This window comes from Camelina sativa, chromosome 8 (genome assembly GCF_030686135.1).
Source record: "Camelina sativa cultivar CO46 ecotype springtype chromosome 8, ASM3068613v1".
NCBI lineage: Eukaryota > Viridiplantae > Streptophyta > Magnoliopsida > Brassicales > Brassicaceae > Camelina > Camelina sativa.
Window position 1 is genome coordinate 22,791,277 of NC_141887.1, and position 12,666 is coordinate 22,803,942.

The window sequence follows — 12,666 nt, forward strand, 5'->3', positions numbered from 1 at the left end:
AATCCAGTTAAATTCATGATTCTTTTGATCATATTTAATTTTTTTAACACAACTGATTTTTAGATTGTTTAAAAATTATGTATCTAAAATAAATATTTTGCCTTAATAGTAATTTAAAGTTTTTTACAAGATAATATTTTATAACTGTCATCAATCAGATATAATTTTCACCAAAATATATGAAATAAACCCACGCGTATGGGTTCAAAACCTAATTGTGGAAAAGAGGATAAAAATAAAAATATTCAAAAAAAAAAAATTTTGAAAAAAATATCTCAAAAAGGGCATTTCTAACAAATTCTAATTAATTTTCATACAATCTTAAAAATAAATTTAAGAACTCTTGGTTCATATGGTATTATAATAAATTTGTTCTTCTAATATTTTGTTATTCATAATTATAAAAAAAATTATATTCAAATAAAACTAAAAATATATATACTACACAAACAAATTTGAGATTCCAAATAATATTTTATTAATAAATATAATAGATTTTGTAAAATAAAATTATAGTAAAAGTATTATTTGGTAGCAACCTGCATGGGATCTACTTTGTATTGGAGTAGAAAATCATTCCGAACCCGGCCAGTTACTAACCGTAGTGAACTGAATTTTTTTAAATTACCGAATGGGATCTACACGATTTACCCCAAACCTGATTGGGTAACTAAAATCTGATTGGGTACCCGATTGCCCAGGACTAGTTAAAACCGACGCCGTTAGTGTAGTATGCACCTTAAAGGCTTAAACGCTAGCCGTTGAAAAGGAGAAGACAAAGTCTCGATTTTTTTTCCGATACTTTAACGGCCAGATTTAAAGGTTCCTCCTCCTGTCCATGTCTGATTTCAATCGCTTGTTTTTCTTCTGTCTTTCTGGGTTCTCTTTTCTTGTCGATAAAAAAAATTGTTAATTTTTCGTTTAACCCCACGATGTAAACCAGATATGAGCAAGAAAAATCTGGCGATTCTGTTGCGTGCTAGAATGAGATCCAACAATCCCTCCACCAAGTTCTCCCTCTCTCACTTTCCTGTAAGCTTTTGTTCTTCGTTGTTTCCGTATTTACGAATTGGATTATATCATTGGCGATTGTGACCAAATTCACCCAATTTGTAATCATGGGCAATGGAAAGTTTACATCTTTTGATTAAATAAGAAGAGTAAGGAATTGGCTATGATCCATAGCTTTAACTTCAGTAAGAAAAAAAAAAGAGGGTTTTTTGCTTCTTGAGATTTTGAAAGAAGATAAGAATATATAATAATGCCAATTTGACTTGTTCTCAGAAGGAGATTCAATCTAATTCTCAAGAGAATCATTCTAATGAAGGAATTGGGAACTCTAGTAAGTTTGGTACCACAGGAAGGTAATTACTCATTTATATATTTAATTAGCACCTCTCTGATCTTTGAAAGAAGTGAGTTTTGTAATCTTTATATTGATTTGGTTTTTGTTGGTTATGTTTGTTTAGGGTATACGATGTAGTTCGAGAAACAATGCACATCTCAGCTAGCAAAACCGGTGTATTAGACATTACTCTTAGTGATTTTCAAGAGGTAAACACTATCTCATTCTTGATTCCCTTCTTCCATGTTGTTTCATTAACCTTTCGATTTAATTACTTATGGTTTAAAATGCTTATAGGGTTACTTTAACCTTTCTCTTGAAGACCGTGGGAAATTACTTCTTGTATTAGCCAAAGAATACGATGTTAACCGGGAGCAAGTCCGAGAACTCGTTAAGCAATATCTCGGACTTGAAAATCCAGCTAGTGAGTTCTTTGTATTTCTGATTGCTTTTTTTTTTTTTTTTTTTTTTTATGGTATTATTCGATGATTCTCCATTGATTGATGAGAAAGTGTTTTTCTTTAGGTGATGATGATAGTAAGGAAGCTTTATCTTCTGTTTTCTATCGCATTGAACGGAATCTGAGGCAATCTCTTAGGCCAACATATGAAGTTCTCTTTGAGAGGTTGAATACACATCCAGGAGGGTTGAGATTTTTGTCTATCCTCCGTGCTGATCTTCTATCAATACTCACGTAATGTTTCTCATCTTTCTTGTTATGTGACTGGAAACTCAATTAGTTGAAGATAGTTTTTGAATCAGATGGTAAAATATTTCCGGTTAAAAATCTGACACTGATGGTTTGTTTCCAATGTATAGAAAAGAAAACACGCCATCTCTCCGATCATTAGATACCTTTTTGAAGGAGAAACTTGGTATGTGGCTTAGTCCTGCTTCTTTAGAGCTTCATCAAATTACTTGGGATGATCCTGCTTCATTGCTTGAGAAAATTGTCGCATACGAGGTATGCATTAGTTGTTTCCATTTACAGTAATCTCAGCTATTTCAGATGGTAAATTGTTTTTTTTTTTAATCTAATAACGCATGTTTTAAGGCGGTGCATCCTATCAGCAACCTCTTGGATCTTAAGAGAAGACTGGGAACAGGCCGTCGATGCTTTGGATATTTCCATCCATCTATTCCTGGTTAGTTACTTAGTTTTTCTAGACACATGTTTCTTTGATTGTAATTTGACCACATTCTTTAATCATCTTGCGCCGTGCCATTACTTCCAGGTGAGCCACTTATTTTTATTGAAGTTGCTCTCATGGAAACTGTTGCTCAAACAATTCAGGTCAAACTAATCTCTATCCTATACCGCACAGTTTAGGTTCTTGGCTATGTGTCTAAAAATTTACTTATACTGTAGCAGGAAGTTTTATGGGACAATCCTCCCATACCAGAAAACCAAGCAACAAGTGCTTTATTTTACTCAATTTCTTCAACTCAGGTTTGTTCATCCTCCTTCTGCATATATGTAGATCTTGCAGTTTTCATTGCCTCATATCGTATTTTCCGATTCAGTTCATGGTGTTGTTTAAAGCTAAGGCTTTTTGACTCATGTCTAATGTGTATATGCAGCCTGGCTTAGCTGGGATAAACCTTGGAAAATTTCTGATCAAACGAGTGATTACATTGGTGAAAAAAGACATGCCACATGTTTCTGTGAGTACTACTTTGGCTATTTTATTATTGTATTGAGGCCTTATTTACTTGCTCAACAAAATGTGTTTTTTTTTGGTTCCAGACATTTGCAACACTTAGCCCCATTCCTGGATTCATGCAATGGCTCCTCTCAAAGTTATCATCTCAATCAAGATTTGCTGAAGGTGAGCGTGATACACAGAGCAATTCGCCTTCATCTACTTTTAGCGAGAAAGTATTACTACCAGAAGAGGAACACTTATGAAGCTCATTAATAAAATTCTTCATGTATGTTCTTATCAATTATATACAAAATCATGTCCAAGGCATCAACTTAATAACCTTTTGTTTGCAGTGATTCTTCTTCAGGTAGCAACGGTATGGAAGTTCTATTGAATTTGCTATCAGTAAAGAACTGTGATTGGCCTACTTCACCTCGTATATTGCCAGTTTTAGAACCTATTCTTATGCGGTTATGTGCTAGGTATGTTCAGTTTTGGATGAGATGCAATGGTTAAATATGAATAATCTAGGCATAAACTTCAATGTTTTGTCTTGATTACGATAGGTACCTTTTGCAAGAGAAGAAGAGAGGAAAAGCTTTAGACTCTGTTGCTAATTTCCACTTGCAAAATGGAGCGGTAAGTGCAGTGTGATAGGTCTTATAGTTAACAGAGTGATTAAGATTGATAAGTTTATTGTTTTTTGATATGTTACGTAGATGGTTGAAAGAATAAATTGGATGGCGGATCGATCAGAGAAAGGTATTCATCAAAGTGGAGGCATTATGGTTAACTATGTCTATAGGTAAAGTAAACTCTGTATTCTAAGTGATTCTGCTTCAAGGCTTTCATTTAAACTGGTCCTAAATCTGTTTTATTTTTGATTAATGACAGGTTAGAGAATATTGAAGACTATGCTCAATCGTACTTTGGGTCGGGCAAAATCCATGCCTCTCCCGGTATCCATTCCCGTCTCTAGGTAACTCCGCAAAGAAAACTGATCAATGTGATTCTCGATTTGGTCATTCTCAAAAGACAAAGGGTCTAGGATTAGGCCTGAGATTAACACAAGCACAAATGCACCATGGTGTATGTATGTACAAACGGTTATAAGTGTGTATACTCTCGAGACTATATATGTGAATGTGTTTCGAACAGATATGAGGTTTCACGTATCGGAATCTGTTTCGACATGGCTAGTCTCCAAGACATATTCACGCATGAGTCTTGTGTTGGATCCATCTACGTTCTACATTTTCACAAAAACAAGATGCTTCCGTTACATACTTTACACTCAAATATGTATAGAGATAAGGAAAGAGGGAGAGAGAGAGAAGAGAGAACCTTGAAGGCGAGGCGCTTCAGATTATCCCACTCGAAATCGTTTTTACAATACGCAGACCGTACCTACGTGGTAACAACAGGTCAAACCGTAAATACAAAAGTAGAGATGGAAAACAGATGTAGAAGTCTTTTTAATGTCTTGAAAGAGAAAAGAAAAGCTTAGCTTACCTCTAAAATTCGAAGGGCTTGTTGCATTGGTCATGAATGATACCAAAAACAAAGTTTTTAGTTTAGTTATTTCATATTCAATATAAAGATATACGCAGCATATGTAAAATGACTTTTTCTATATAAGGATTGCACTAATATTTAGTGAATATTTCCATCGCTTGTTTGGGAAAAGCAAAAGAGATTTCGTGTAAATAACTAGGAAGAAAACAAAATTTGTTAAAAAAAAGTATGATGCAATGACTTAAAGAAACTAAATTCACTAGAGTTTATAAATTTTGGTAAACTTCATGAATGTGAACCTGACTTCAAATTCCAATTTTTATATATTATAAGTGATATTTTGGTACCTAAGTTCATGTGACGTGAAGAGCGACGCATCAGAGTGGCACAAAATTTATCGCCGTCACTTACAGAGTTTGTCTCTATAAATTCTCTTAACTCCAAATACGCCTCAGGGTTATAACTCTGTCCTTGATTAACAGAAATTGAGAATTACTATAATCGAAACACCTAAATTAAATAAATTAAAAAAAAATCAATATACTGACCTCAAGCTGAGCAGACACTATCCTCACTGCAACGTAAGTAAAGAAGTCATGAAGATGCTTCGCTGCCTTAGCCTCCGGAGAAGCTTCTCCAAAGCCTAATTCAATTATTCCAAAAAAAAAACATATTTAGAAAATAGACATTAATGATTAATCTATATAGAGGAACTGTGTATGGATCAAAACCACACTTTGTGATTGATTACATACCTGGAACGTACATCTTGTTAGAACAAATTCGAGTTTGTTTGCATTTTCGCGAATTTCGCATTAACGGATAAGAAAGGGAAGGTCTATTTCGAAATTTTGGATTAAGGTAAGAGAGGTAAGATTGATGGAGAAGGAGTGAAGAAGATGATGACTCCATTGAAATATTTGATGAAGAAAAATTGCAGGAGAGGCATTATTGTTTTACTAATTTGGTCGTATATAAGAGAATGTATTAGATTCACACATTAAAATATCTAGGTAGGATATGGATAAATAAATATCTTCTAGTTGAAAGTATAGAGACAAAACATCTTTTGTTATTGTAACGTCAAATATATCAATTAGATTTAAGGTTTTAAAAAATGAAATAAATATATATATATATATATATATATATATATCTTCAAATAATAATGATTTTATTGTTGTTGATACCAATTAATCAGTAAGCGTTTTGGTATGATTGAAAAGAGCATGTCTCAAACGAAATTATTATACCCACTAAAATCATGCATAAAAGAAGAAAAGGGTATAACATTTTTGTTTGACCAATAAAAAAAATATTTCTTAACAACTGTGTGAAATCAATCCACCACAATTCTCTTGATGATAGACTTATGTATAACCTCCCTCCCCCCCCCCCCCCCGCCAAAAAAAAAAAAAAAAAAAACTATGTATAACTAACTACTCTTCATGACAAACTAACCTTAAGTTAATCCTGACGATACTATAGCACCTCTAGAAACTACCGTCTGTCTACTGCCCGTCATGCACCAACGACCCTACGAACAGTAGCTAGCACAACAACAACGATCCGCTCAAACATCAAATACATTACCAAACAAACGCCAACACGACGCCCTAACATAAGTTATTTCCTGTTTTCATTAGTGTGCCCTTTCACTATATACCACGACAACGAGAGGTAGATTAATTAAGTTTGGTACATATAATCTAGTAATCAAATATTTCAGGAAATAAACTTTATCCTTTTGCTGTACTTTATGGTTCCATTATTCTAAATTCAGCAAATCAAGTGGATGATGATTGAACACCTCACCTTACCCACTTTTACAAACGTTGGCCCAAGGATCATCATATCAAATTATCAATGTCACATAAATTCAATTTCATAAATCTTTAAGTAATTACAGACGTGTCGATACTTTTAGGTCAAAGTCAAAATAGTAATTAAAACCGGTGTAAACCACCGATCACATGAGATGCGCGTGTTTAACACGGTTAAATTTTTTTCGGCACAACACGTGTAAACTGCTTATCTTATCTTCGTGTCGCAGGATTCATAGTGGTGCGTGCGTATGAGTTCACATCACCTTTATTACTCGACGCGTGCCGTATGAATCTTTGCATTTACGAGTTAACTACCGTTATTACTACAGAAAGTCCCATGTTCATTCAAAATAGCCGTTAGGATCTCGACAACTTGGCAACTACTGTTATAATAAATTCTCATAAAACCCAATTTTTGACAACTACAAACGGGCGTAAGTATTTTGACGGACAAAAAAAAGAGGAAAAAATGGTAAATAAATATTCCATCCAGTTTCACAAAAAATATCGTTTTATTATCTCTTACACGTTCTAAAATAAATACTGTTTAAAATTTTAATGTAACATTCAGTTTATTTTTTTTTATATAATTTTAAATCCATAAAAGAATAACAAAAATTATTTTAAATTTAAACGGTATAAAACAGGAAGATTTTCAAAAATAACACTAAAATAAGTTTTTTAAAAAAAACTTAGCACAACATTTCTAAAATTTCAAAAATAGCACCAATTAATCTTTCAAAATTAAATCCTAAATTCAAAATACTAAACCCTATCTTTCAAAACTATACCTTAAATATGAAAGTGAGAATCCAAACCTAAAAAACAAAATTCTAAAAATTATTATTTTAAATATTTTTATGTGATAATTAGTGTTATTTTTGAAAATTTATGGAAAGTGTACTATAGTTATCCATATAACTTGTTTCAATGTTATTTTAGGGTATTTTTTCTATAAAATAACATTAGAAAAAGGGTAAGGAAATAATTAAGAGTAATACTTTTGATAATATTTTTAATGCAAGTTTTTTGATTAGCAATTATGAAAATGGTACATATTATCAATCAAAACCGATTATTCCATGAAAAGAGTTTTGTTTTTAGCTTTTGGGTTTGTAGAATTGTAGTTATCTTTTGCATGAAGACTTCTCTATTGGTTAATCAAGTTCTATTTGAGCACCCATGCAAATTTTACTTTTACTTAAAAGAGTGTTTTTACTAATTTTGGAGACTCCTGATTTTATCTTTAAGCAGCTTTCTATTCTTAACTTTCTACATAGACCTCATCATTTGAAAAACATATGTATGAAAAAAATAACTTATCTTCTTCCACATTGAGGGCTGCTGGTGGTGGACATATAAAACTGTACTACTGTAGTTTTAGATGGATCTGAATTATTTCATTAGCTTTTACAAAAAAATAAAAGGTACAGATTCTATAGAACCACGACAAAAAAGAAAAAAATGTTTCTTCTCAATCATTTTATTTTTTAATATACAGGACCAGGTTTAAAGGGAAAACTCATATGTCGGTATGTCTCTTTGAGTGTCAGTCAAGATCTAAAGATATTTTTATAAGAAGGAAGAGACAAAGAAAACTTCAATAATTTTAATTTATTTTATTCCATATGAACTGTTATTTTCGTAACTTCTAAAAATCAAAACGGTCATAAAAAACTGAATAAGAAAAAATGCTTTATCTAATAAAACGAAAAAAAGAATCGTCTCGTCTACTTGTTGGTTACAGTTTTTTTTTTTTTTAATATAGAAAGGGTCCGACAAAAACTTTAACTAGAGAGACTGGGGCAGGTCTGGTTCAATCTCCATCATCAGTATCCCTTTCGACATCCTTCATTAACACTGACGAATCAGTGTTACAATAATTTCTCAAAGAACCCCAAAAGAAACGCAAACAATAATTCAAAGATTACTATTATAATCTTTTTATCTTCTCTTTTGCTCTCAGTCTCTTGTGTGTGTGTTTACGCCGTGTGTGGCTTTGCGTGTTAGTTCGTTCATCAGTGCCTTTTTAGCTTATCCTCCTCCTCATATGAATCTCGAGGCAATCTTTACACTGCCTTTTCTCACTCCCCATCTCTAGGGTTTCTCTCTCTCTCTTAAATTCTCTAAATTTCATTCTCTCTTTTATGGAGTACGTTTGTGTAAAAGCTTAGATTTTTAATTTGGGTTTCAAGCAAACAAAACACAAAAAGGTACGATTTTTTTATGATGCCCTTGATTTTGTTTTGCGTTTTTTACTTGATTTAGAGTAAAAGCTTATGTCTTTACACTTTGGATCTCCTTTGTAATTCAGATCTTGTGTATGTTAAGTTACAAATTTCAATTCTTTCAGTAGTAATTATAATTGAAATTCTTTGTCTGGGTTTGTTCTGTTTAATTCTTCCAATTTGGGGTAGCTTTTATGTTGGATGCAGTCTCTAGGTTCGATTTTTTGACATGTGTCCTTGTTTGTAATCAGATTTGAATCTTAAAAGCTTCTATTCTTATGTCTTGGTTTTATTAACAAAGTGTGATTCTTTCAGGTTAAAACTGTGAGCAATTTGGAGCAGCAAAAGTAACAAATCATGGCAACACTTGAAGACATTGGTCTAGCAGCAGGGATAAACATCTTTACTGCATTCATTTTCTTCGTTATCTTTGCCTTTTTAAGGCTTCAGCCGTTCAACGACAGGGTTTACTTCTCGAAATGGTACCTCAGGGGGTTAAGAAGCAGCCCTGCAAGTTCCGGCGGATTTGCAGGGCGGTTTGTGAATTTGGATGTGAGATCATACCTTAAGTTCTTGCATTGGATGCCTGAAGCTCTCAAGATGCCTGAGCGTGAGCTGATTGATCATGCTGGTTTAGACTCTGTTGTGTATCTCCGGATTTACTTGCTCGGGTAGGAAAAGATCTAACAAGGGTCATTATGTTTTAGACTAAATATAGAATCAAGAAGAGGAAAATAAGTTGACTAAGAAAGTCTTTAGAAAGCTTTTCTTAAGTCTGTCCATAATATTTAAATCATTTGGTTACCTTATTTCGCAGGCTTAAGATTTTTGCTCCAATAGCAATACTTGCTTGGGCAGTGCTTGTACCGGTCCATTGGACAAACGATACGTTGGAGTTGGCTAAGCACTTAAAGAACGTAACTTCAAGTGATATTGACAAACTGTCAATATCAAATATCCCACAGCATTCACTTAGGTTTGTTACAGCAAATCTTTGAGTGTGTGTGTTCTTTTCATGAGCTTAAATTGTTGGTTTTAAGTATAATCTCAGTTTTTTTTTTTTTTTTTTTTTTTTGAGTTCTCCAGGTTTTGGGCTCATATTGTAATGGCTTACGCCTTCACAATATGGACTTGTTATATGCTGATGAAGGAGTATGAGACAGTTGCTAACATGAGGCTTCAGTTTGTTGCCTCAGAAGCCCGTCGACCTGACCAGTTCACTGTAAGAATCGTTTCTTTTCCTTTCGTTTAAACTCAGAACAAAGCTAAGTCAATGATTTGTATGTAAATCGTTGGTATTGATGGTGTATGTCATGACATTTTGACAGGTTCTTGTTAGGAATGTACCTCCAGACCCAGACGAATCTGTGAGTGAGCTTGTGGAGCATTTTTTCCTAGTTAATCATCCTGATCACTACCTCACACATCAGGTAAAAAAATTTCATAGGATAACTTGACCTTTTCATATGCATTTCTTGGTGGAAAACAATTTCTCTATTGTCTTTTTTTATAACTTGTCGAATCAACAATATATATAGGTTGTATGCAATGCAAACAAGCTCGCTGATTTGGTCAGTAAGAAGAAGAAGCTGCAGAATTGGCTTGACTACTATCAGCTCAAATACTCTAGAAACAACTCTCAGATCAGACCTATGACAAAGGTACTTAAATGTGTAAAACTTAATGATGTTTCTTTTCTGCTAGCTCTTATTCTATTAAGTCGCTTCTATTTGACAAAAACAGCTTGGGTGCCTTGGTTTGTGTGGACAAAAAGTTGACGCAATCGAACACTTCATTGCTGAAGTTGATAAAATATCAAAAGAGGTATGGTTTTTGTGGTCTGTCTTACCTGACTTCCATTGTTTGCGCCATCTTATGCTTAATGTTCCTTTTTGGTTCAAACTCGTCATTGTTTTTAGATTGCTATAGAAAGGGAAAATGTGGTGAATGATGAAAAGTCAATCATGCCAGCATCTTTTGTCTCGTTCAAAACCCGTTGGGCTGCTGCTGTTTGCGCTCAGACCACACAGACCCGAAACCCAACGAAATGGCTAACCGAATGGGCTGCAGAGCCGCGTGATGTATATTGGCCAAACCTTGCGATCCCATATGTTTCTTTGACTGTAAGAAGATTGCTCATGAATGTAGCCTTCTTCTTCCTTACCTTCTTTTTCATCATCCCTATTGCGTTTGTACAATCTCTTGCTACTGTTGAGGGAATTGAGAAAGTTGCACCGTTCTTGAAAGTCTTTATTGAAGAGTGAGGTCTCCTTCTTCTCTAGTATTGCATTTGAATAATGTACTGAAACATTTTCAACTAAAATTGGACCCGGTTGGTTGTCTTTTTGTATTCACAGGAAGTTCGTTAAGGCGGTGATACAAGGTTTGCTAGCCGGTATTGCTCTGAAGCTTTTCTTGATCTTTCTGCCATCCATACTGATGACCATGTCCAAATTTGAAGGCTTTACATCAATTTCGTCCTTGGAAAGACGCTCAGCGTCAAGATATTACATTTTTAACTTAGTGAACGTCTTTCTTGCAAATGTTATCGCTGGAGCTGCGTTTGAGCAGCTCAACTCTTTACTCAATCAGTCACCAAATCAGTACGTGACTCCTTCTCTCCCTCTCTCTCCCTCTGTTAATCTTTCTTTCTTTTTTCTAAGGACTCTTCTTTTTACAATGTGAGCAGAATCCCCAAGACAGTTGGCATGGCGATACCGATGAAAGCAACCTTCTTTATAACATATATAATGATTGATGGTTGGGCAGGAGTTGCTGGAGAGATTCTTATGCTTAAACCTCTCATTATATTCCATCTCAAAAACGCATTCTTGGTGAAAACAGAGAAAGACAGAGAGGAAGCAATGGACCCGGGAAGCATCGGTTTCAACACGGGAGAGCCTCAGATACAGCTTTACTTCCTTCTAGGTCTTGTCTACGCTCCCGTGACACCAATGCTTCTTCCTTATATCTTAGTTTTCTTCGGTCTTGCTTACATCGTATACCGCCATCAGGTAAATATTAGTTTCTTCTTCTCCTATAAATTTGATCATATTGGATAATTTAGACAAATCTGCCAAACTTGAACATTTTCTTCTTTTTCGTGTTCTTATTCTTAGATTATAAATGTGTATAACCAAGAGTACGAGAGCGCTGCTGCGTTTTGGCCAGATGTTCATGGACGGGTTATATCGGCATTGATCATATCTCAGTTGCTTCTGATGGGTTTGTTGGCTACAAAACGTGCCGCTTTAGCTGCACCGTTTCTCATTGCTCTTCCAGTGATTACTATCGGTTTCCACCGCTTCTGTAAAGGCCGTTATGAACCCGCCTTTATCCGTTACCCTTTAGAGGTCAGTTTCTTCTACGTATCTGATAAACATCTCCATTATTATCTTTGTAACATATATATTGCAAGTTACAAGCCCGGAGATGGGAAAATGTTGATGTTTTATAGGAAGCTATGATGAAAGATACATTGGAAAGAGCAAGAGAGCCGAATCTGAACTTGAAAGGCTACTTGCAAGACGCTTATATTCATCCGGTTTTCAAAGGCGGTGATGACGACGATGACAGTGACGTGGTCGGAAAATTGGAGGATGAAGTCATCATAGTGCCAACGAAACGCCAATCGCGGAGGAACACTCCGGCACCAAGCAGAGTTAGCGGTGAATCTTCTCCATCTTTGGCCGTTATTAACGGTAAAGAAGTCTAGTTTTTAACCGGTTACAGTAAAAAAGCAGCATACGACCAAAAAAGTATGAATATAGTTCGTGTATGTGTGTACTTTATTATGTACATAGAGAGAGGCGTTGTTGTTAATGTGTTTCTTCTATTGTCCAAGTAAAAGTGTCGGGGTCTTTACTTCAGTGTATTTTCAACCATTCGTTTTCTTGTTTATTCAGCAAGATACCAAGATTGTAAGTGTGTGATGATTCTAATTTCGTATAGCATTACAAAAATAAGAAAACGAATAAATTGATTAAAAAGCATATAAACAAAATAATAAAACATCAACTGCATAACTTTTTTAATTCAATAGAGATACATTACAAAACAAGAAATATTCCTTATCTAACAATAAAGGTTACAAGATTGACCTAGTC

General features: G+C 34.4%; 3 protein-coding genes across 4 annotated transcripts; 2 read left to right on the forward strand and 1 right to left on the reverse strand.

Annotated features, from left to right (window-relative positions):
* Positions 1 to 829: 829 nt before the first annotated feature.
* LOC104707587 (uncharacterized) lies at positions 830 to 4,148 on the forward strand. Its single transcript, XM_087462187.1, is given in 15 exon segments — positions 830 to 1,032; positions 1,285 to 1,364; positions 1,470 to 1,554; positions 1,643 to 1,769; positions 1,871 to 2,039; positions 2,165 to 2,309; positions 2,400 to 2,490; positions 2,581 to 2,639; positions 2,718 to 2,795; positions 2,927 to 3,010; positions 3,093 to 3,277; positions 3,345 to 3,473; positions 3,558 to 3,630; positions 3,711 to 3,796; positions 3,886 to 4,148. Coding segments are annotated over 15 exon segments (1,563 nt in total). The 5' UTR covers positions 830 to 945; the 3' UTR covers positions 3,971 to 4,148.
* Positions 3,990 to 5,591, reverse strand: LOC104707586 (chaperonin-like RBCX protein 1, chloroplastic). The gene is made up of 6 exons (XM_010423958.3): positions 5,262 to 5,591; positions 5,055 to 5,149; positions 4,854 to 4,971; positions 4,504 to 4,520; positions 4,336 to 4,398; positions 3,990 to 4,240 (listed from the first exon to the last, which is right to left on the reverse strand). The coding sequence occupies exons 1-6, from the start codon at positions 5,416 to 5,418 to the stop codon at positions 4,160 to 4,162; spliced, it is 531 nt and encodes a 176-aa protein (XP_010422260.1). The 5' UTR covers positions 5,419 to 5,591; the 3' UTR covers positions 3,990 to 4,159.
* A 2,346-nt stretch (positions 5,592 to 7,937) lies between these two features.
* LOC104707588 (hyperosmolality-gated Ca2+ permeable channel 1.1) lies at positions 7,938 to 12,530 on the forward strand. Of its 2 annotated transcripts, none has more exons than XR_015564034.1 (12): positions 7,938 to 8,545; positions 8,876 to 9,231; positions 9,378 to 9,536; positions 9,647 to 9,782; positions 9,889 to 9,990; positions 10,099 to 10,221; positions 10,304 to 10,384; positions 10,480 to 10,825; positions 10,918 to 11,163; positions 11,250 to 11,574; positions 11,680 to 11,913; positions 12,018 to 12,530. XR_015564034.1 is itself a non-coding variant. In XM_087462181.1 (12 exons), the coding sequence occupies exons 2-12, from the start codon at positions 8,918 to 8,920 to the stop codon at positions 12,273 to 12,275; spliced, it is 2,319 nt and encodes a 772-aa protein (XP_087318307.1). In that variant the 5' UTR covers positions 7,938 to 8,545; positions 8,876 to 8,917; the 3' UTR covers positions 12,276 to 12,530. The 2 variants fall into 2 exon arrangements, 1 of the variants encoding a protein (XP_087318307.1); XM_087462181.1 differs by having other exon boundaries at positions 10,480 to 10,820.
* Positions 12,531 to 12,666: the final 136 nt, after the last annotated feature.

Excerpts from the sequence above, each read along its gene's own strand:
- LOC104707586 (XM_010423958.3), bottom strand. The coding sequence starts at position 5,418 with ATGGAGTCATCATCTTCTTCACTCCTTCTCCATCAATCTTACCTCTCT. Across the intron at positions 5,150-5,261 it reads TAACAAGATGTACGTTCCAG|GCTTTGGAGAAGCTTCTCCG; the intron begins GTATGTAATCAA and ends TAATTGAATTAG. Across the intron at positions 4,972-5,054 it reads TAGTGTCTGCTCAGCTTGAG|AGTTATAACCCTGAGGCGTA; the intron begins GTCAGTATATTG and ends AATCAAGGACAG.
- LOC104707588 (XM_087462181.1), top strand. The coding sequence starts at position 8,918 with ATGGCAACACTTGAAGACATTGGTCTAGCAGCAGGGATAAACATCTTT. Across the intron at positions 9,537-9,646 it reads ATCCCACAGCATTCACTTAG|GTTTTGGGCTCATATTGTAA; the intron begins GTTTGTTACAGC and ends TGAGTTCTCCAG. Across the intron at positions 10,222-10,303 it reads AGATCAGACCTATGACAAAG|CTTGGGTGCCTTGGTTTGTG; the intron begins GTACTTAAATGT and ends TGACAAAAACAG.